The following is a 21,666-nucleotide window of genomic DNA, read 5'->3' on the forward strand; positions in this document are numbered from 1 at the left end:
GTGCGTGCCCCCTCCGCGGGCTGTTCCCTACACTGCGCCGTCCTCCCCCTGCTCTCCTGATCCTCTTATCACTGAAGAGGCGCCTAAGATGGACACTGTCAACCAGGTAGGGCTCTCACTTACAGCTATTCTCTTCATAAATCACATTACACCCTGCGTTTGTAATGACTCTCTAATGCCAGCTGCCGAGACTGCAGCCTGCAGATCTGCGCTGGCTGCGAGAATGAAGGTTATTTTATTTTACGCATTTGGGAGAGAAATGGGGAGGAAAATACCAGGACTGCTCGCTGCAGACAGACACTGAGAAAATCACTGCAGAAAATAGCTAATGCTCTGCGCCAGAGACCGAGAGCGGGCAGGCAGCACTGGGCTGCTCTCTGCTTTCTGATGAAATGAGCTGCGCCGCTGTTGTGGCTGCAGGTCTTTTCCTACCCAGCTACAGCAGAGCGTTAAAATAGCTGTGGCGAGAGCTAGAGCAGCACTGCTGCGCAGGTAATGGCAGATATCCTAAAAAACAAGCAGACCTGAGCCTGAAGGTCATTTATAGCCTGGAGGAACCCACATTCTGAATTACACGAAGCTTATATGTGGGATGGCTACCATGCACGATCATAAATACGCGTAGTTATATTTTTCTGTCTGATGTTCCTTCACCTTAATGCAGCTACAGCTTCTACAGCCAACATCAGTCCGTCCTGTTCAGGACGCTGAACGTTTGTTTATGTGGCTCGGTAGGAGCTCCAGAAAAATCTATAAGCACCCAGATAATTATTTAATATCAGTCGTTTGATTATTTTTTTTAGGCTGTATAATATTCTATTTTCCTGGATATTGTAATAATATCACACTCATTTTCCTCAGACCAGGCTGAAGCTGGCTTAGTCTATTTTTTTCAGTCCACCTTAAATGGTGCGGCAGCTGCATTCCGGCGCCTGTTCATTTAAGGTGGAACGGACAGTTGCAATGAGAAGTCGACCTAAAATCCGTCTAGGCATCAAAAAACAGCTGAAGTTAAACGAATTTTCCAGTGCAGCTTAAATCGTGCGGCAGTTTAAGGTCTGTATATTTAAGGTGGAACGATAAACCCGGCCATGACTCCAGCTCAAGCTTCAGCTGTTTTTGATGCCTTTTTTTTTTCATTCCACCTTAAATGCACAGGCGCCTGAATTTAATTACATTAAGTTACCGCACCATTTAAGGTGGAACAAAAGCTCGAATAAAAGCTTAAAACCCGTCGACTGGGCATTAAAAACAGCTTCTTTTTTTTGCAATGGAGATGAGTGCTCTGGCAATTGCATTCCGGTGCTTGTGCATTTAAGGTGGAACGGAAAACTCCAAAATGAAGCCAACTGCTGCTTCAGTCGACAGCAGGCTTCAAACAGCAAAGCTGAAGCTGGCCTCCCATGCAAAAGCTTAGTTCCACCTTTAATGGTGCGCCAGCTGCAGTCCGGCGCTAGTGCATTTAAGGTGGAACGGAAACTAACTCCACTAAGAAGCGGAAAGTTCAGCCTCGGCATCAAAAAGCAGCTCATTTTGTGCTGCTTATGCCACCACGGACATTTCGCCGAGCGCCCAGCCTGCCTCACCTCACATTTACAAGCATTATTTTGTCATGGCCAGCAAATGGTAGCTGTTTGCCCTCTCGCAGATAAGCAGCTTTGTGTAATTCTGATGCTGGCGGAGGGGCGCTCTGCCGCCCTCTATCGGTGGGTTCAGGTAAGCGCAGTCACAGTTCAGCATCATTGATCATTATAATACAGTGAGTGGCTGCCAGTCCAAGTCCTGGGGGAACATATGAACACGCTTGTTACTAATGGGTTTGATGCAGAATGCAGATACTGACCAAATGAATGTTCCTAACAGTCTCATCTTATGGTTTTCATCAAGGTATCTCACATTTGGCATCTTTTGAGGGAAGCCGATGTCAAAACCACACTTGTGGGTGCATCCAGTCAGGTTCACTAAAAAAAAAACCCTCAGCAACACCACTGTGCTTGATACACTCGTACCCAGAGCCACACACACACACTACCATGCCACTGCTGCTGTTGTGTTGAGAATAATCCATCACGCAAATAATAACTGGTCTGCAGAAACTACCCAGTGATTAATGGGGTAGAGGATGGCTGACAAATTGTGTGTGTGTGTGTGTGTGTGTGACAACAGATGGACTACAGGGTGTAATTGCACAGTAATATAAAGTATAAGGAGCTCATAAAGTGGCCACTGAGTGTAAGTGCATGGTAGGCGTTTTAATAAAGTGGATAGTGTGTATACATGCAAATACAGACTAATGTATTTTGCACTAACCTGTGGTCTGTTAGGCTATATAGACAACTGCCAAATGAGGCTTATTACTTTTCTTTGGCACTAATAGAGAACAGTTTGAGTAGCTGGTCTCATAAAGTAGTATTAGGCGTACTTCACTCAAAGACGCAAACGCTTTGTCGCTCTGAGCTACGCAGACTGGCTTTCGCACAACTTTGCATTCAAATTTGTATCACAACACGTTTTAGCGTTACCGTAAGGACGCTACAGCGACAGCCAAGCTGCCTTGCACCACTGGTGTGCTGTCATGGCTGTGTCCGAGACTGTGCCCTATTCACTATATGGTGCACTACTTTGTTGTCCGAAAAAACATGCAGAATTTTCAGTGCACTGTAACAATCCCACAATGCACCGTGATATAAAGTGTACAAATGATGCACACTAAACAGACATTGATTACCCATAATCCATTGCATTGTTTGGAATCAAATCTGAGACGGTTATGTCCGTGCATGGCGGAAAATGCAGGAAAACAGAGTGGTCTGCCCTTTAGTGGAAGCCTCCAGTAACATGCATAGCACATATGCAAGTGGCCAAATAGCTATAGTATATCTCTAGCTTTAAATTTTCATAGTCGACCTGAAACTTCTGGTATAAATAGCGTCTCGGATGATCCGAGCATGATTGTAGCATGGGTGTAGCAAGACTTCTGTTTTGACTTCCTAACAGCCTCATCATTCAGAGGATCCAGGGATTGTAGCCTGTTTGTCTCTATCTCTTTTTATGAGGATTGTAAGAAATGTTGTGCATGTGTTTTCACAGCTGGTTGCCACTGGGCAGTTCACTGTCATCAAACAGCCTTTAGGATTCATTAAGATTCTACAATGGGTGAGTAAATCCCTCCCTTTTCTCTTGTATTTGACAGAATTAGGAACTTACAGTAAAACTGGAGGTATGACATTATTGATAACCTTAAAGAGAAACATAGAAATTCTATAAAGGGAATTACATACAGGGCATTTCGAGCCACAGAAAGTATTTCTGTATAAATGATATAATATTTATACTTCATATTATTTCTGTATTGTTGAAAAAATCCTTGTATCTCTTGTTTTACTTTTTAAGTTCATGTGAATTTTCCAGTTCTTTATGTTGTGTCAGGATTTCATGTTGAACGGACCTAAAAACATTCCAAAATTACCTAATATAAAATCTTTTAATCACCAGGTCTTACATAAATAAACGTTTTATTATGATACTAACATGTCCAATACCTTATGTTTGCTTTATGATATAAAGCATCTTCATTTAATGGAAATGGCTGGGTAGTCATAGTGTCTGTCATAGTGACTGCAGACTAAATGTAACAATCCAATCATAAAAATATACAAAAAAAAAATCTAAAAATAAAATATATACAAAAATTACAGTAGTCTTGTTTTCCACACCAAAGGACAGGACGTGAAATAATTTGAAGATAAAGTGACAGTGATGACAGTAACTTTGTCATCACTGTGTCCTCCAGCTCTTTGTTATTGTCATGAATGTGTAGCAGTGGTTTTAGCAGGGAGACTTGGTGCCACTTCACATTATGTGCTGCAGCCTTCCACCATCTCTCTCTCTTTCTCTACTGACCGGACAGCGCAGTGTGTGAGCGCTGCCAGAAAACGTCAGAGGGATGTCATTTGAATACCGTGGACAGTGTTCAGTATAGGCCACTTAGCTTTAGGTAAACTGATCAACTGATTTTAGGATTTATTGTTATTAATAATGCACTGATAATCTATGTAAATGGTATGCAAATGATTATTTCTTGTACCAGAAATAATTGTGATAAACAATATTACCGCCATTTTAAGACCATTTTACACCACTGATATAAAGATTATATAATAACATACTAAAGCAATTACACCGTTTTAAAGAGCAATGAACTTTAAATTATTAATAATATTTAGACACTGAAATGGAACTGGAATGTAAAAAAATATTGAAATATTCTCTCACACAAACTGACATACTGGCTCTCTTCGCTAATGAAACACAAAGGACAATATTGATGTCAGCAAAAATGATACGATACATCAAAAATTTAATTATTGTGACCGGCCTTGTTGGGAAGGGTTTTACACCATTACACCACCTCCACCAGTCTGGACTATTGTCACAAGGCTGGTTGGACCGATAAATTCATTCTGTTGGTGCCAAATTCTTGTCCTACCCTTTGTGTGCCTCAGCAAAAATGAGCCTATGCCCACTGCAGCCTCAGCTTTCTGTTCTTGGTTGACAAAAATGGCACCCAGCATGCTTCTCGGGCTGCTGTAGCCAGTCCATCTCAATGTTGAATGTGTGGTGGACTCTGAGATGCTTTTCTGCTCACCACAGTTGTACAGAGTAACCTGTAAAGTTACAGGAGCCTTCCTGTCAGCTCAAACCAGTCTGGCCATTGACAAGGTGTTTTCTTCTGCAGAACCATTCCTCACTGGATGTTTTTCATTATTACACCATTCAGAGTAAGCTTTAGAGACTGTTGAGCAGAACAGTGCAGGAGATCAGCAGTCATAGAAACACCTCAACCAGCCCTTTTGGCACCAACGATCATGCCACTCTCATAATCTCTAAGATCACATTTTCTCTGATGGTTCTGATGTTTGCTGTGGACAGTATCTGCAGCTGTTGGCCTTAATAAAAAGCTTTTTGCTCACACAACATGTTTTTGCTTTAGTGTTCTTCTGCTTTGAGACATCCCTGAGGTGCACAGTCAATACTGCAGTCATTACAGTCTACACTTTATGCAGCAATTGCTCTTCCTCGCAGTTACACTTGAGAAGATGAGAATACACTGTACTATAATACTATACCAGTACTATACGGCTATATTCAGATCGTTTACAGGCATGTGTTCCGACACAGGCTCTAGATATAGCATAACGTATGGCTAAGAAGGTCAAATGAACGTTGGTGGTCTGCAAGAATTAAATAATTAATCTATGCAATGCTGTGTGTAGTTGGGGGATGGACAGCATGTGAGTATGTGTGTGTGTGTGTGTAAGGAGGGATGCAGTGAGTCACCCAGTTAGTAAATGTCCACTTACAGCTATTTTTGGGTTGCTCTTTTTGCCTATGAGGAGAAATTCTTTTTTAGAAGCTGGTAGAGGTTCTGTAAGGTTTCACCAAGCTCAGTGCTGCACGCCTGACTAAGATACAATACACATTTAATTGCTGCTGATAAAATAATATTCCTAATATTAATACCACATTTAGTGCCCCCCCCATGTAGTCTTTTCCAATTACCAGTTATCTAGAACAACCCCAGCCACCACAAGGTACCAGTGCTGAGAAGAACCTATAAACCCAGAGATAGCAAGGCCAATTATGCTCTCTTGGTCTCCCTGCTATGGATGGCTGTGACATCATCAGGTATCAAACATGTGATCTCTAGATGATGAAGCCAACGTAAGACATGCTTGTATATTTCGGTTTACTGTAGTAGCCCACCATCTGATCAAGTGGTACAGGATCAGGGCAAGTGGTCCAGGATCAGGGCAAGTGGTCCAGAATCAGGGCAAGTGGTCCAGGATCAGGGCAAGTGGTCCAGGATCAGGGCAAGTGGTCCAGAATCAGGGCAATTTTTTTAATGGAACAGATACTGGCAACTTAGGCCTGATCCAGTTCCGATCCTTGGTTACCGCAGTTGTGTTAAAGACACTATAAATAGACATTTTTACCAGGTAATAATTTCATTCAATCAATTATTTTATTTTATTTTCCTCTTGAATCCTGTTAGAGCTCAGAGATGTACACGTGCATCCAGTGTTTCTGAAGTGTGTGTAAGTGAGTAAGTGGATGGTTTCCCCTGCTCTGCAGCTCGACTGTGTAATTGTTTGAGTAACAGTTAAATTTAGAGGTGTGAGCTCCGCCGTTTTCTGATTCGTCTCTAAAGAAACCCCAGCACCCTGCCACGGGTCGCCATGGTATTTGAGCAGCACGGCATCCTCTTTGTGGCTGTTTCTCTGCAGCTTCTTTACCTGATACTTATTAACTTATTATTTTATTTTATAAGAAAATTGGGAATAGTACAGAATGAGGCAACACTGTAAAGTATAGTCTGGCAGTGTATCAATTTAAGAGGTAGTTGAAGTAATGTTTAATAAAAATAATATTAACAGCAACAATTCTTCTTATTATTATTGTTATTAGTAGTAATAGTAAAAATATTATGCTGTATGAAAGAAATATATATATGGATAACATACTGTTTGCAGTGTTGAAAAACAAGAATATTCATATATTTTGAATAACAACACCAATAATATTACAAATAACAATAATAATTACTGTCATAATCACTGCATGTCAAATTAATAGGAAGTTTGAATAATATATATTATGATTATTATTGTTATCATTATTATTATTATTATTTTTATTATAAACTTATGGGTAGTGCTTAATAAAAATAATAATCATATTATGAATTTAAATTATTTGTGTTGATGTTAAGGTATTGACATTCTTATTGTTGTTGTTATTTGTGCTGTTGGGGAAAAGCTAGTAGTCATTAAAGGTCATAATAATAATAAATAATAATAAATAATATGTATGTATTTCTGTATTAATTGTGAAGGTATCCATATTCTAGAGCCTTCTTGCTGCAGCTTTTCTCAGCATGGTGTTGTTTTCAGCAGTGAGCTGTGAAGCAGGTACCCTGACAGAGCTTTTGTGTGTAGCTGAAAATATCAATAATTGGCCGGGTGGACAGACTGCTTTGGCAGCTGCTTCTGGCCTAGAGCAGAACCCACTGTATAAATACCAGTATAGCCATCCAGGCCGGCCTCGTTGCTCATGCATTTGTTAGTAATTAGGGGCTGGAGTTAGGGGGGAGGTTGTATTTTGTAGAGCAGAATTGGCTGAGGTCTGCACTTACCATATGGCCTAGGGTGTCTCCTGCTGACACTGTGACCATAGCTCTATAACACCAGGCTTGATTTAGTAAACACAGGAGCCAATAGTGTGGCATTTAAACAGTAAAATGAGAGAATTCGCTATTAAAATGTTAACGTACTACATAGTTACTGTACACTGCTGTTGCTGTTGTTATTGTTTATAGACAGTCTGTAATTGATCTCAGGGCTACCAAAGCATTTCTGCTGAAAGATACAAACTAAAGTTGCAATAGTTTTCTGGCTTATTAAAAACACAGCTGGAAACGTTACATTACAAAAGTCTTGACTTGTTTTACTTACATTTCTGGCATTTAGCTCTTATCGAGAGCGACTAAAAAGGTTAGTCATATTACAGAGGCAGGCCAACATAGTTGTGTTAGGAGTCTCTCTTATTGGTGTAGCGCAGCATAGCCACCCAGACCCCACATGGTGTGATAGCTTACTGGCCGGTAGTGGTGTTATCTGTTGCGCCACACCAACCACTTATACCCCAACATTTACATAATCCCATAAGCGAAACCCTAGACAAAACTTAGGGAGAATATGGTAGTTTGTTATTTGAAGAGTAGCAGGGGTTCTTTGGATGGCAACACTATTGGATGCCCCATTAGAAACACACTTTCAGCCATTGAAGAACAGTATGTTTGATTTGAACCACCGACTTTCATGTTCCAGGTTCACGGTTGTAAACTTTAGACCATGGTTGCCGCAAAGTGCTACGTAGAACTCATAGCACCATTTGTTTACCAGAGGTAGCACCATCTACCAGAGCTACTTTTAGGCCACGACTGTCCCGCTAAAGGCTACAAAGAACTCATAGCACCGTCTACCAGAGATAGAGAAGAACCAAGTGATTCAATAAAATAAGCACCTTGTTAAAGATCTCTTGTAGAAGCCTCTTTTTAAAGAGCATGTAAAATAATGATGTAAAGAAATGAAAAGGGAATGTTTTGACTAGACTAATCAATGCTTCTTTTAACGATGGCTGTTTTTCTCTGTCCTTTTCTCTCCTCGCTGTGTCGTTCACACCTTCCATCCCCCTCCTCTCCTTCTCTCCTTCTTGTGCTGCACTCCCACACGACCATCCCTTAAAGCTGTTAATGATCTGATTTTAATTCCAGGCTGAGCTCAGCTAGTTAGTCTTGATGTAAGGTGAGAGATACACACCTGACTGCTGAATTTGCTTTTCTTTTGCCTGTGTGTGTGTGTGTGAGAGAGAGAGAGAAGGAGAGAGAGCGAGAGAGACTAATGCTTGTTGTTTTGTGTGTTGGGAGAGAATACGTTTAGATGTGCAAACCTATTGCTGCATATTGTGCTATGGATGCTTTATAATATGGGATGTCCTGATCAGGTTATTTTGCCCCTCGATCAAGTCTGAGTCTCTAAATGCTGATTAGCTGATTCCGATCAAATCTTTGCATTTATATAAATAATACAGCCACACAGTTTAGATAATTATTTTAGTAGCAGTTATTTTAGTAGCAGTTTCTATAATGAGACATTTTGGATTGATCGATTTAGTTTAGTAGAGACTTTTTTAAAATGACTTTTTTAGTGTGTTTAATATCTTATAATCCAGTCTGACTCTGACTGCAGACTCTCAACTCTTTTATTTATCTTCTGAGAACGTCCATACTGCTGCAGCCATAATAATGTCAGTTAATGGCAGCCTGAGGACACCAGATGGCGCTCTGAACACTGTGGTTTAAACAAAGATTCGGAACTGGATTGGGAATATAAGAGCAGATACCCAATCCATTCAACATCCTAACACTACATTGGCCCACATCTGTAATACGAGTAACCTTGTAAGTTGCTCTGAGCGTCAGCTAAATGCCATAAATGTAAATATATATATATATTTTATTGCATTCAGCAACAAGAGCGTTAGTGAGGTCAGGATGTTGGATGATCGCCACCCCACCTCATCCCAAAAGTAGTGGATGAAGCACCATCCATGATTCCAGAGAACACAGTTCCACTGCTCCACAGCTCAAAGCTTGGGGCTTTATACTCCTCTAGCCTACACCTGGCATTAGGCATGGTGCCAATAGGTTCATGTGTATCTGCTCCAAAGAGTCCTGTTCTTTTGGCAGTACTTCTCTACAGGAACTAGACAAGCTGTGTGTGTGTGTGTGTGCATTTGCTCATCAGTGTCAGCAATGGGTGAAACTAAAAGTAGCTCAATGCATTGAATAGAAGGGGTGTCCACAAACATTTGGTGTACATCAGTAACACTGTCGTAAAAGCATCCTGTTTAATAGTAAAGCATGGTAAAAGATAAAAAATAGTCATGTGGAAATAGTCATGTAAGAGTCCATTTTTGGTACACACTCCCACATGAACGTCATAATACAAGAAAATGTAGGACATGGACCCTTTAAGCTTTCAAATGGCTGTTAAAGGAACGGTATGCCAAAATTTCATCACATTTAGTATATTTGGCTCTTTATGTAGTTGATCAGCCAAGATATTCAACCAACATATTTGCTGTCTGAAGTGTGTTTTGACTATGTGTGATTTTGGGTGACACAGGCTTCCGTTACCTTTTTAGCTACTTTAGCCTTGTAGCATAAGCAACTGTAGCAAATGTCAAACACCAAATTGTGTACACTTAATTTTTTGGTGAACTGTTCCTTTAAGTTATCTCATTTGTCTTAAGCGGGGAAGAATCTCTCGTTAAAATGTGTGGGATTTGTATGTTTCTATGTGTTGTTTGAATACCTATTTTGTGTTTGTGTGTGTGTGTTTGTGTGTGTGTAGGTGTATATGTGTGTATAATAGATTGTAGTACAGTACACAGTGCGGTGACAGATGGTAAAGCACCTCAGTCAGTTTAATAGCCGGATTTTCCATTCAATCGGATCTGCCTGTGGGGATGGAGGGAGGAGGGGTGGTAAATATAGTCTGACCGACTAATCTGTGCATGTGTGTGTGTGTGCGTGCGTGTGTGTTAGGGAAAGGCAAGCTCATGCATCTCACTATTTTTCGATTAAAAGTGAGATAGTTAACACAACGCAAGTGATTACAGTAATACACTGTAGATTCAAGTGATTTTACCACACACAAACAAACATACACACACACACACACAGATGCAGCTTAAAGTCTTAGTAGCCATGGCAACAGGTGCAGCATGGTAACCTGTGGCTGTCGCCCCATTGATTTGCACCTTTGTTGCGCTTGCCGTTAGTCCAGGGTTTCGATTGGCCCTAGAGAAAGGGCAGGTCTGCGTGAGGTGCTTTGATTGGATGAGAAGGGACAGTTCTATAGACACTGCAGATGGTGAGCCATCATGGTTGACAGCCAACTGCATGTAACAGAGACACACACATACGTACATACAGACCCACTCACACACAGTATGGCAAGGAAAGAATTCCACGAAAATTTAACAGGGTTTACATTTCTGTACCTTTTTTTATAAATACAGCTTCTACACACTGTCATTTGCATTCATTTCAATTAGTTACTATGTTAGTTACTATGTGATCCTTTGTACAATATACATTTAAATATTAGAGAAGAAGGAATTTCAGTGGATTGTTTACCAGTTGTAATGCTGGGTAAGCCAACCAGACGCTCAGAGATGTAAAACAATGCTTCAGTTTTAATTAAACTGGCGCCATACAGTGTTGCGATAACCGGTAAGCACAATCAGGGTGGCGTATGGGGAGGTGAGTTCTAAGGGCCTTTGACTGACAGGGGCCTAAAATGTATTAATAGAGTATTTCGGGAAAATAGAGTAAAGAGAGAATAGAGAGAATAAGACAAGCCAGGGTAGGTAACCAGAAAATCACCAGCAGACAAAACCATAGGGAAGACGGTAAACCCTGTATAAACAGGGTCATACTTAAGCTCAATACGCAAAATAAAATCAATAGAAATTAACTAATTAACAAAATCTTTAAGAAGGTCTTTTCATTCCCCTATAAAGTTGCGAGTTTGGAGATACAAGTTTTTTTTTATTACAACGATACGCTCAAATGATGTAAGCATTATAGTGACTTACCCTAAAGCTCTCATTTTCCCTAATGATAATATTTTTAATATAATTACCAGCTAGGCTAGCTCCTAATTTGTTCGATCGTGGACCAAAATATTGCCAAAGCTGTCTAGTACTCTTACATTTTATTTTACAGCTTTCTATATTAGTTAAATGAATGACACTTTGAACTGATTAACGTACATCTTTGTTTCTCTCTCAGTTTTTCGCCATCTTTGCATTCTCCACCTGTGGCTCTTACTCCGGAATCTTCCGGATGAGTGTGGAGTGCAAGAACCGAACGGAGAGCGACCTTAACATCGAGGTGGAGTTCGAATACCCGTTCAGGTCAGAACCACACCCTGGTTACTGTCCATCCCCTTCGGCCACAGTAAAGCAACTATTAATTACTATTGACATTCTGCCATCGCTCAATCATTAGGCTGGATTCAACCAGTTTTCAAGCAGCTTAACAGATGAGCGTACAGACGTACAGTGAGAGTGATCCTTCTACCAAATGAGCCACATCAAATCACTGATGAACAATAACTGAATCCCTGGCTGCCTTAAACAATGCTTTCCAACCCTGCTCCTAGAGAGCAACCTTTCTGTAGGTCTCAACTCCAACCCTAATCTAACACATCCCATTCGGCCAATCAAAGGACTTCTGAAGACCATAATTACTTGGATCTAGTAGCATGGATTGGGGTTGGGCCCAAAGTCTGCGGGAAGGTAGCTCGTCAGGAGCAGGCTTGGAAATCACTGGACTATAACTTAACTTTTAACTTTTAACAGCTTGGTCAAGGGTCAGATTTTAGCAGAATATGAGAGTCGGCTCTCTTCCCAGACCCTCTGCCAAACCTAATACTGGACGCTGTGTAGGTGGATAAACCAGTATGAGTTTATTGTCAGTCAATGGAGGAAATATGACTTCAGGGGTGAGCATATGCTAAAATTACTACACAAAGAAATTTATATACACAAGATGACCCCAATATCCTGTTATCAAAACAGGAGAGGCAAACAGGCACTCACCCCATACTTTTCCCCAAAGCTGTGAGGGGAAGCAGCTCAAGTAGGCAGCATTTACATAATGAGCCGTATCATCATGCCTTCATGGCTCAACTAATGACCAGAATCTCAAAGAAGATTTTTAATTAAGACTGTTTTGAGAGCAAAAGGAGGCCCTACCCAGTATTAGTGTAGTGTAAAAATCCAAGTGTAAAAACATGTCAGAGAAAGCCGCATCTCACAGCAGCGTAGCCAGTGACACTCTTACTCTCTCTGTGGAGGCAGGCTTCATCAGGTGTGGTTCGACGCTCCAACATGTAAAGGGCAGGAGACGGAGCGTCTGTTCCTGGAGGGAGATTATTCCTCCTCTGCTGAGTTCTTCGTCACCATCGGTGTATTCGCCTTCCTCTACTCCATGGCAGCGCTGTCCATCTACATTTTCCTCATGGAGAAATACCGCGAGGGCAATCGCGGCGCACAGGCTGTAAGTCTTTTCTGTTTCGTGTCTCACTTTCATAAAAGCTACTCTAGGATTGTCACACTGTCGTGTTTCAGTGTTAATATGACACAGATGTCATCTATGCCATAGCAACTACCTGGGATACCATAGCAACCACCAAAGCTAACAGTTAGCATCCACTTTGCAGCACTATAGCAACCGCCTGGGATACCATATCAACCACCTAGCAATACCAAAGCTAACAATTAGCATCCACTTTGCAACACCATAGCAACCGCCTAGCAATACCAAAGCAAGTTTCTAAAAACACTAGTAATCGCTATACAACACTGTAGCACCCACTGAGCAACCACTTAACACCACCACAGGACCACCACTTAACACAACCACCTAGGATACCGATTGTCTGCATCAGTGGTGTGTTTCAATGATATGTCTGACCTAGATTTCATCACATGGCAGTAGAAGTGTAACAGTACATGTATTCATCATCCCGAACCATTACAATATGGATGAAACGGTTCTGTGCAGGCAGTCGTTCAGAGAATATGCACTGGCCTATGTACAAAGATTCATGAATGTAATGCGAATTGAGAACACTTAGTAACACCATAGCAACCACCTAGGATACCATAGCAACCACCTGGCAACACCAAACCAACCACTTTGCAACACCATACTAACCTCCTAGGATACACAAGGGCATGTTCCACCCAGACAATGTCAGTGCTTGCAAGTTAGCAATATGGAGCTAGAAGACCTGCCTGCTTGTTCTTAGTTCGTCTACCATCCTAATAAACTGAGGATTGTAATTAGGGGAAGTTGGGTTAAATAAAGGTCTACAGTATGTGTGCTTGATGAAGTCATGCTGAACCTTCACTCAAATAAATTCTACAGAGTTTCGGGGGCAAGAGGCAACAGTAATATGAAGCCACATATGCAAAGGTTTATTGCTATCATTAGTTTCTAAAGAAGCCTGAGCAAAGCATTAGCGTGAAATTAGCAAGTGGCCAGCAAATGTGCCTACCTCTGCAAAACATTTCTAATGTGTGAAAACATCGTGATGTGTATTGTGTGTGTGCTGTGTCATCTGATCCTTCTGTTTTCCCTCTATCAGGATTTTGTGGTGACGGCTATATTTACCTTTTTTTGGCTGGTGAGTTCGTCAGCGTGGGCTAAAGGCCTCTCGGATGTTAAGAAAGCCACTGACCCGGACGAGGTTATCAACCTCATTGCAGCCTGTGACCGCGAGGAGAACCGGTGCAAAGAAATTCACGAGCCAGTCGTCTCCGGCCTGAACACATCTGTGGTCAGTGCTCTGTGTACAATCACTGTTCTGGTTTATTTAAAACAGGAATTCTGATTTTACAGTAAGAGCCCCAAAAACAGTTCACACTTTACCTCAGGTCAGTTTGCCAACGTCCAGTACAACATGTTCACGGACATCTATTTTAAACAAGGACGTTTGTTCCAGAATACTCTGTTGGTTTGCAGAGCTGTACTCGTAATCTAGCGTAATGGTTCCCAGACTGTGCTATGCATGCCTACAAGCACTATCAGATTGGAGAACTTTTCAATAGTCATAGCCTGTGTGTTGTTCCCAAACATAAACAAATGCAGTGAATGTGGACAGATGGTTAAGTAGCTGATCATCGGTGTCTTCTGCAGGCTTTTGGCTTCTGTAACCTGGTGCTGTGGGGAGGAAACCTCTGGTTTGTTTTCAAGGAGACCGGCTGGCTTGGAGCTTTCGCTGGTACCTACGTGCCCTCTGGAGAAAAGCAGCCGGCTCCAGACTCCTACGGGCAGCAGGGTGAGTGCAGGACCCCGAGCACACAGAGGCTGGAGAATAACCATGTGAAATTGTGTTCTAAGATTATCCTACTTCTTACTCAGGAAGTCATTTAGTTTTGTAGCCAGGTTGCATTTTTAGGCTAAATGCTTGCACTGTTATGGTTTAATAGGTCCTCACTGTACTCTCTAAGATTATTCAACTTGGCATACTGCTGTTTGTGCTGCATCCTCATTATTGGTATCAGTGATCTATGAATATTTAGAGGCAGATGGGATATCAGCGGGGGAGTGCATTTAAAAGTCCTCATTCTTTAACGGTATTTTTTTCAGTAATATCCAGTCCTCTGTTTAGTTCACCATTTGAATCTTGCATATTCACTCAGTAAAAGAGGAATTTGCAGAATCAGCTCATTCAGAGTCTTTCAGTGTTGTTTGGTGTGACATGCTCCATTCTGCAGAAACTTAGAGAGCCATTTTAGTGGTGGTGAAAGGGACCAGGCATCTGAATACATAGCAGAATACATAGCAGAATGCTATATGAAATGAAATTCAGTACAGTGTTTTACAGTGAGTTTGAGATTTTGAGGTTTTAATAGACTCAATAACTCCCATGGTGGAGGAACATGCAGGGTGTAATTCTATTCAGTTCAGTACAGTTTATTGTGTTTATACTAATACAGGGTTGTGCTGTTCAATGAGACACTGTTAAGCTTAGTCTCAGGTGCAGTAATAGATAAGGACGTGGTATAATAGACAAGACACTATACTACTATACTAACAATAAAACTGAATAAATATGTAGTCCGGTGATGTGTTGTGTATGTGTGGAGGTTGAAGAGTACAGGAAGTTGATAATGGTGTTGTAAACAGCATCACATATGTAAATATGTAAGGTGTGCAGTGCAGTAATAAGGAAAGCAGCTTGGTGTTCAGGTAGAGAGAACAGTACACAGCTTAGATACAGTAGAGGGAGTTCCAGTAAAAGTGCTGAGTGCGGTTCCTGAGCTAGTGGAGCGCAGCCTGGGTATGATGAATGAACTGGAGGATCAGAGTCATCAGTTGCAGTCTGTATGTGTGTATTCTGGTTGGTCTGTGTTGCTGGTGAAACCAGTTTAACAGCATGCGGGAAGATACTGTTCTTGAATCTGGACTTAATAGGGGATGGTGTTGGCTATCCTCCGACATATCTTGTTGTAGAGGTCCGGTATGGGTAGGGGGGCAGCTGTAGCCAAGTACTGGGCAGTTTGCGCCACACTCTGCAGGGCCTTGTGTTTAGCAGCAGTGGCGCTGACATACCAGACTGTGATACGGTTAGAGGACAAGTTCAGTATCCTTCTTTTTGAAGTCACCGCCTTGTCTTATTACGTCAGGCTATGGGCAGGACCCTTACGCTGGATCCCAGGGTGGCTACCAGCCCGACTACGGCCAACAAGGAGACGGATATGAGGGTGGAAGCTACAATCAGGGAGGCTACGATCAGGGAGGCCCTACCTCCTTCTCTAATGAGATATGAGCTCGTCCACACAGGACGGCAGCTCTGCACAGGTGAGAGGAAAGATGCAAATGCTTTGGTCATTCTTATATTCATACAAAAGGTGGGCATATGTGCGGATATCTTTTGTAATGTGATTGACTTGAGATTGGAATAAAATGAACCATTAAAATGGGAGTGGTTATGCAAATACACCTAGAGTATATCTGAACTAGTGTCAGAAATAGTCACTTTGTGTTGGCTTTAAATGATTCTGTGTTATCCTGGAATTTGAACATTTTCTAGGCTGCATGTGTCGAGACACAAGCAGCTGATATTAATATAAATGCCAACATCTAGGGAGATCTACAGTGGCATACAAAAGTTTGGGCACCCCTGGTCAAAATTTCTTTCACTGTGGTAAATGAATTCCACTGCTAGTAAACATGATGTCTAAAAGACCAAAAGGTAGAGCTCAAACCAAATGACCTTCTTTATTTCCATCTTTTACAGTTTCAAAATAAGATGGTAAAGAGCTCAAAGCAAAAGTTTCTCCTTGGTCAGTATTTAGTAACACCTCCCTTGGCAAGTATCACAACTTTTTGTAGTAGCTAACACAGGGACAAAATCAAGAAAACACGCAAGAGCGTTCTTCTCTGCAAATCTTGTTTATAATGTTAAAAATGTGTTCCATCTTGAACTTTATGTCTTTTGAAGATGACATTATCTTTTACTCACTTAAACTTTGACCAGGAGTGCTCCAAATGTTTGTGTGCCACTATACCTTGTTATACATTGATATTTTATCATATTGTGATACATTTTATACACAATATGCTTTTCTAAGCATGTTGAGGATATCGTAAGAGCCTAAAGAACACTGGTCATGCTCATGTTTCATTACAAACAGTGTAATTAGACTGGTTTACCTGGAAGCATCTTAAGCATTTTATGTGCGATCATTACATTTTGTTTTGGTATGGCCCACCCCTACATCATTCCTACATTGTACAGTGAATAACTACAGATCAGCCTTTGCTTCAGCTGTGTTCTATTAATGACTGTTAAGCAAATGTTATATTTGAATAGTGGTTGTTTACAAAATGTAGGTATTGGAATGTAATAAAATAAATAATAATAAAATGGCTATTCCAACTATTAATATTTATTAACATTCTTAGTACTGACACCAACATGTGTACTCATCTGTGTACTCATTGTCCCCACAGACCACAGGAGAAGGCAGTTAAGTGACCAAGGAGTGCGGAGCCTGACTATTCCCCACAATTCCACACTCTCCTGAGTTTCCCTATATGAACAGTGAGTGTACAGTCAGAGGGAGGGTTGGGTGGGATATAGGGTGGGCGTTATTGGGGGCAAGGTTGTTAATATCATATCCTCTGGAAATGTGGGAATGTGTTGGGCTTAGGAGAAAATCATTTAACCACGCTCTCTACTCTTGTTTTGAGTTTTCTGCTGCAGACTTTGAGGGGAGGGTGCTTATCTTATTATAATAAAGAATGACTTGAACATCAAAACAAACAAAAAAAAAAGAAGAAGAATTATAAAGCATACTTTATGTAAGGGATTGCAGCCGGTTGGAATGAATTCTAGTAATATTAATCATGGAGGAATGTACTTGTCTGTGCTGTGTACATAATAATTATAAAATATATATATAAATATATTTAAATAGCTCTATATTGTGAATAAATGCTCAGATGAATGGTTATTGTCTGTTCCTGAATTGAGAACAGAAGGACTCATCATGTGTTAACCAGTTTGTTTGGTAGCTCAGTAGTACATCCCGCTTTTGTTTTCATACTTTTAATTTGTATTTATTGTGTCTTTTTCTCTCTCTCTTGTCTATCACTACTACATTCTCACTATAGCAAGAGGGACGAGTGTGCAACTTTAGTATGAATGTGTGGTTTGATTTTTTTTATTATTATTATTTGTTTGAAACATTTTAGGAATTAAAGATGAATAGATGGGAAAAGAAAGTGGGAACAGAAGTTACCAGTAGTTTGACGGAGAAATGGAAGAGATTTTCCACATGAGAGGGAGAGAAAATGAGGAACACAGAGGAAGGCTTATTTAGCTGACTGTCCGTGAAAATGACATACTGACTCTTAACCCGCTGAGACGTCTTCAGTTATTAATGTCGTTTTGCTTACACAAGTGCATGCGTAATGACCGCTACCTAATGAATTACATTTATATCCGAATCAACAGGTTCGAGTCTGCTTTTCATGCTTTTCCTGTTTGTTTCATGTCAAGAAATGATAAACATGTAAAGAATGTGTGCAGTACCACTCTGAGCCAGGAGGGGGAACTTGTGACAGCTATACATTACAGTACTGTGCAAACATTTTAGATGCCTGTGCACGTTGTTTAAAATACCATTTATCATTAGAATAGATGCAAGTAAACAAATACAGTAAAAATAAGACTTTTACTGTATCTTTAACTTTTTCTAGTTTGAAGAACAAAGTTTGGTTCCAGACTTCTCATGGACGCCCCAGCCAACACATGAGTCACCAGCACACTTGATTTAACTTAATGAAGTGTTCATTACCCAAACCGGGTGTTTGATGATGAGCACAGTTGATACTGGGCTGTCCTCAGGAGAGCTTTGGTAATGGTTAAACAAAAACAATGAAAATGATTTGTACTAATTCTAGTAAAAGTGTTTTTTCTCAAGATTAGACTGGTGTCTAATGGTGCCTGAATCTTTTTGCGCAGTACTGTAAATGCTGCCAAACACAGCCCGTAGCCTGGCGAGGGTTTGATTACCTGACAAGGCAAGCACACCACACTACACCAATAAGAGTCCTAAGGCTACATTCTTCTACTTGCGTAACATGATTTGAATGTCACTCAATGTGGAGAACAGCACCAGACAAACTACATGAATGCTAATCTAAGTAAAAACTACCACAGACATCAGCTAACATCTCCAAACATCAGCTAACATCATATATAGTTACTAACTACCATTTCTATACAGAGTGTTTAAGGACTGTCAGAGGAAGGGTCAGAGGAGCTCTGTTCTCTACCTTAACAATTAGATTTGTTTTTTCACACCTGTTTGTTGTCTATTTTAACCATGTTTCGAAGACAAGGCGGCTGGTGTAACTGTATATGAGGAGCAACATCAGTGCTAATGTGCCACCTTAAGAGCAAAACCAGGGCGCCATTTGATGTTTGGATAGGGCAGGGTTCTGCATTTTAAGCTTGGCTGATACTTTTCCAGTAGCTGGTGGTCGCTGCATAATGACAGGCTGATTACAGCACCTCAGCCAATCACATCTTGGGATTGGAAGCAGGGGCACTTTATGGGGGTTAACTGTTGATTGAAATGTTAGCATCTGGAGCTATAAGCTACGATACAGTCGCAACATTCTTAAGTCATCTGCAACAGTAATTGTCTGATGAAAAGATGAAAAATATCATGTCGGGATCATGCTGGTTTCTAGCATGATGCTAGCATTTCAACACAAGAACTGTTTAGCATTGATTTGATTGAAAACAGACTCATAACCTTAAGTCCTCTCACTGTACACCGTCATTGCTACATGCTTGAAAATGGGAGTAATCTCCTTGTGAAACATGTGACAAATAGGCTTTGGAACAATTTCTTCATGATGTTTACAGCACCTCACTCAGCAGATGGAGTTTGTCTGTTAGCGCTGTTGTCTATACACCATTAACCCCCTAAACCATAGATTAATGATCAGTTATTAATCCTAAATCTTGAGTCCCTCAGGGTTCTATTTTAGGGCCTGTTAAACTGATGTAAATTATGAAAGTAATGAAGTGTTGACCTGTATTTAAACAACCCTTTGATGGTCCAGAATTGTATAAATGTGCAGACTCCAGGCAGAACAATGAGAGTACGTGTTGAGTGTTGTGACAAGAGGTTTGCAATCCATTCCAACCTATTATGCATCTACTGAACACAGCCAGCGCTCTTATTCATGTTCTTACTCAAAAAATAAGTTGTGAATGGGAGGGAACGGTAGACTCCTAAACAGTATGTTCGCTGTATTTCCAAGTGTTAAGATTATGCTGTTCACTTTGAAACAATCTGGTGGTCCCCTTCTCTCCTTTGCCGCTTTGTTCCTCCCTCCTCTCTCTCTCTCCTTGTGTATCTTCTTCATGTTTAATAAAGTATTGTCAGTAGCAACTGGATGTTGTGGTGTCTGTGCTTTTTTACTGTGCTCTTAAAAATGGTGAAAAAAGGTGCTTCATATGGTTCTGTGAACGATGTCGTAGAACAACCACTTAAATAACCATAAAGAGACCATCTTCAGAGGTCTAGTGGGGAGTCCATGCCTCGAATTGTCAGAGCTGGGTGCAGCAGAATAGATGTGCAATAGATGACATTGAGAAACTAACATTAAAAGAATAATATGATATGTTTATATTTGATGTGTGCTTAGCTTAGTGGTTAGCTTAGCCATTTTCCAAAGCTTTCGAGTAACAGGTTTTTCTACTGAAGACAAGACAACACAACCATATTCACCATATTTGTGTTGGACACAGATGGAATCTGGCCTCTGCCTTTAACCCATTTATGCAGTGAACACACACCTACACATCAGTGATCAAACACACACACACACACACAGTAACAGTGAGCACACATGCCCGGACCGGTGGGTAGCAAGGAGGGTAAAGGGCCTTGCTCAAGGGCCCAAAAACTGTGGGTACTGAATCCACAACCCTGTTATCAATAGTCCACTGCTCTAACTGCTGAGCCACCACTGCCCAAATCAGGCCTTTATTTAAGTAAATCAGGCGAGCTGCTATTGGAACTGACCCCCATACACTGTCTGGAGAGCAGAGAACAGAGGGGTCAGCAACCAAAGCCGTGTACTTATTTTGTAACAGGCAGCAGAGCAGAGCAGCATGAATGGTGAGGCATCAGTTTTAAAGCAGTAGTACTGTCACACGAGATGCGTTTTAGCTCAATCGCCACAAGGGGGCGCCAACGACACGGGCAGGCAGCGTTTCCAGGGCGTTCCCAGCCTGGAGCCTTTATATTGGTGTACAGCAGATTGTGTCTCCCGTTTCTGTGGGACTGTCACTAATTATTCCTGTTTATTCCTGTTTATGTCTGTTCTCTGCCAAATGCCCTGCTTTTCCAGCTCATTTCGTAAGCGACGAATTCCTGCAACAGCATATCTGTAGCTAACTCGGGCTACAACTCCTGCAACCAGTCACATAACCTGGGTTTTTGGCTTCACTTTCTTCGCCTCAGTTTGTGGAATCTGAAAGGAAGAGGTGTGTGTTTCTTCACAGAAATGTTCACACCTTTTAGCTCGCCGGGGGAAGCGGTTTCCTCTGTACTAAGAATGCGAAACCCAGCTGCTATGATCATTCAGCCTGTTGCCAAAACAGAGCGGCTCCAGACAGATGTGACGCTCCAGACAGGGGGCAGCAGAGGAGCGCAGTGTTTGGGGGCGCGAGGGTGGGGAATAAAGGGGCTGTTCTCTGCAGCATATTTGGGTCCATGAGTGGAAAACTGAGCCGTGGTCGCCACCCTGCTGCTAAATCCAGCTCAAGACTAGCCTTTTGGACTATAGCTGATTATTCCTATATTGCTTTTACTACAACATTCATATTAATGAGCTCTTTTTTGTCATATTGGGGAAATGTTCGTACAATTCTAACATTATAAATTGATATATATATATATATATATATATATATATATATATTCTCTTCC

General features: G+C 41.1%; 1 protein-coding gene across 1 annotated transcript; it reads left to right on the forward strand.

Moving 5' to 3' along the window:
* sypb (synaptophysin b) lies at positions 1 to 20,126 on the forward strand. The gene is made up of 8 exons (XM_072682349.1): positions 1 to 106; positions 3,091 to 3,156; positions 11,423 to 11,547; positions 12,496 to 12,694; positions 13,788 to 13,979; positions 14,339 to 14,480; positions 15,832 to 16,006; positions 17,162 to 20,126. The coding sequence occupies exons 1-7, from the start codon at positions 89 to 91 to the stop codon at positions 15,972 to 15,974; spliced, it is 885 nt and encodes a 294-aa protein (XP_072538450.1). The 5' UTR covers positions 1 to 88; the 3' UTR covers positions 15,975 to 16,006; positions 17,162 to 20,126.
* The last annotated feature ends 1,540 nt before the right edge of the window (positions 20,127 to 21,666 follow it).

This window comes from Salminus brasiliensis, chromosome 6 (assembly GCF_030463535.1).
Source record: "Salminus brasiliensis chromosome 6, fSalBra1.hap2, whole genome shotgun sequence".
In the NCBI taxonomy this organism is placed as follows: Eukaryota; Metazoa; Chordata; class Actinopteri; order Characiformes; family Bryconidae; genus Salminus; species Salminus brasiliensis.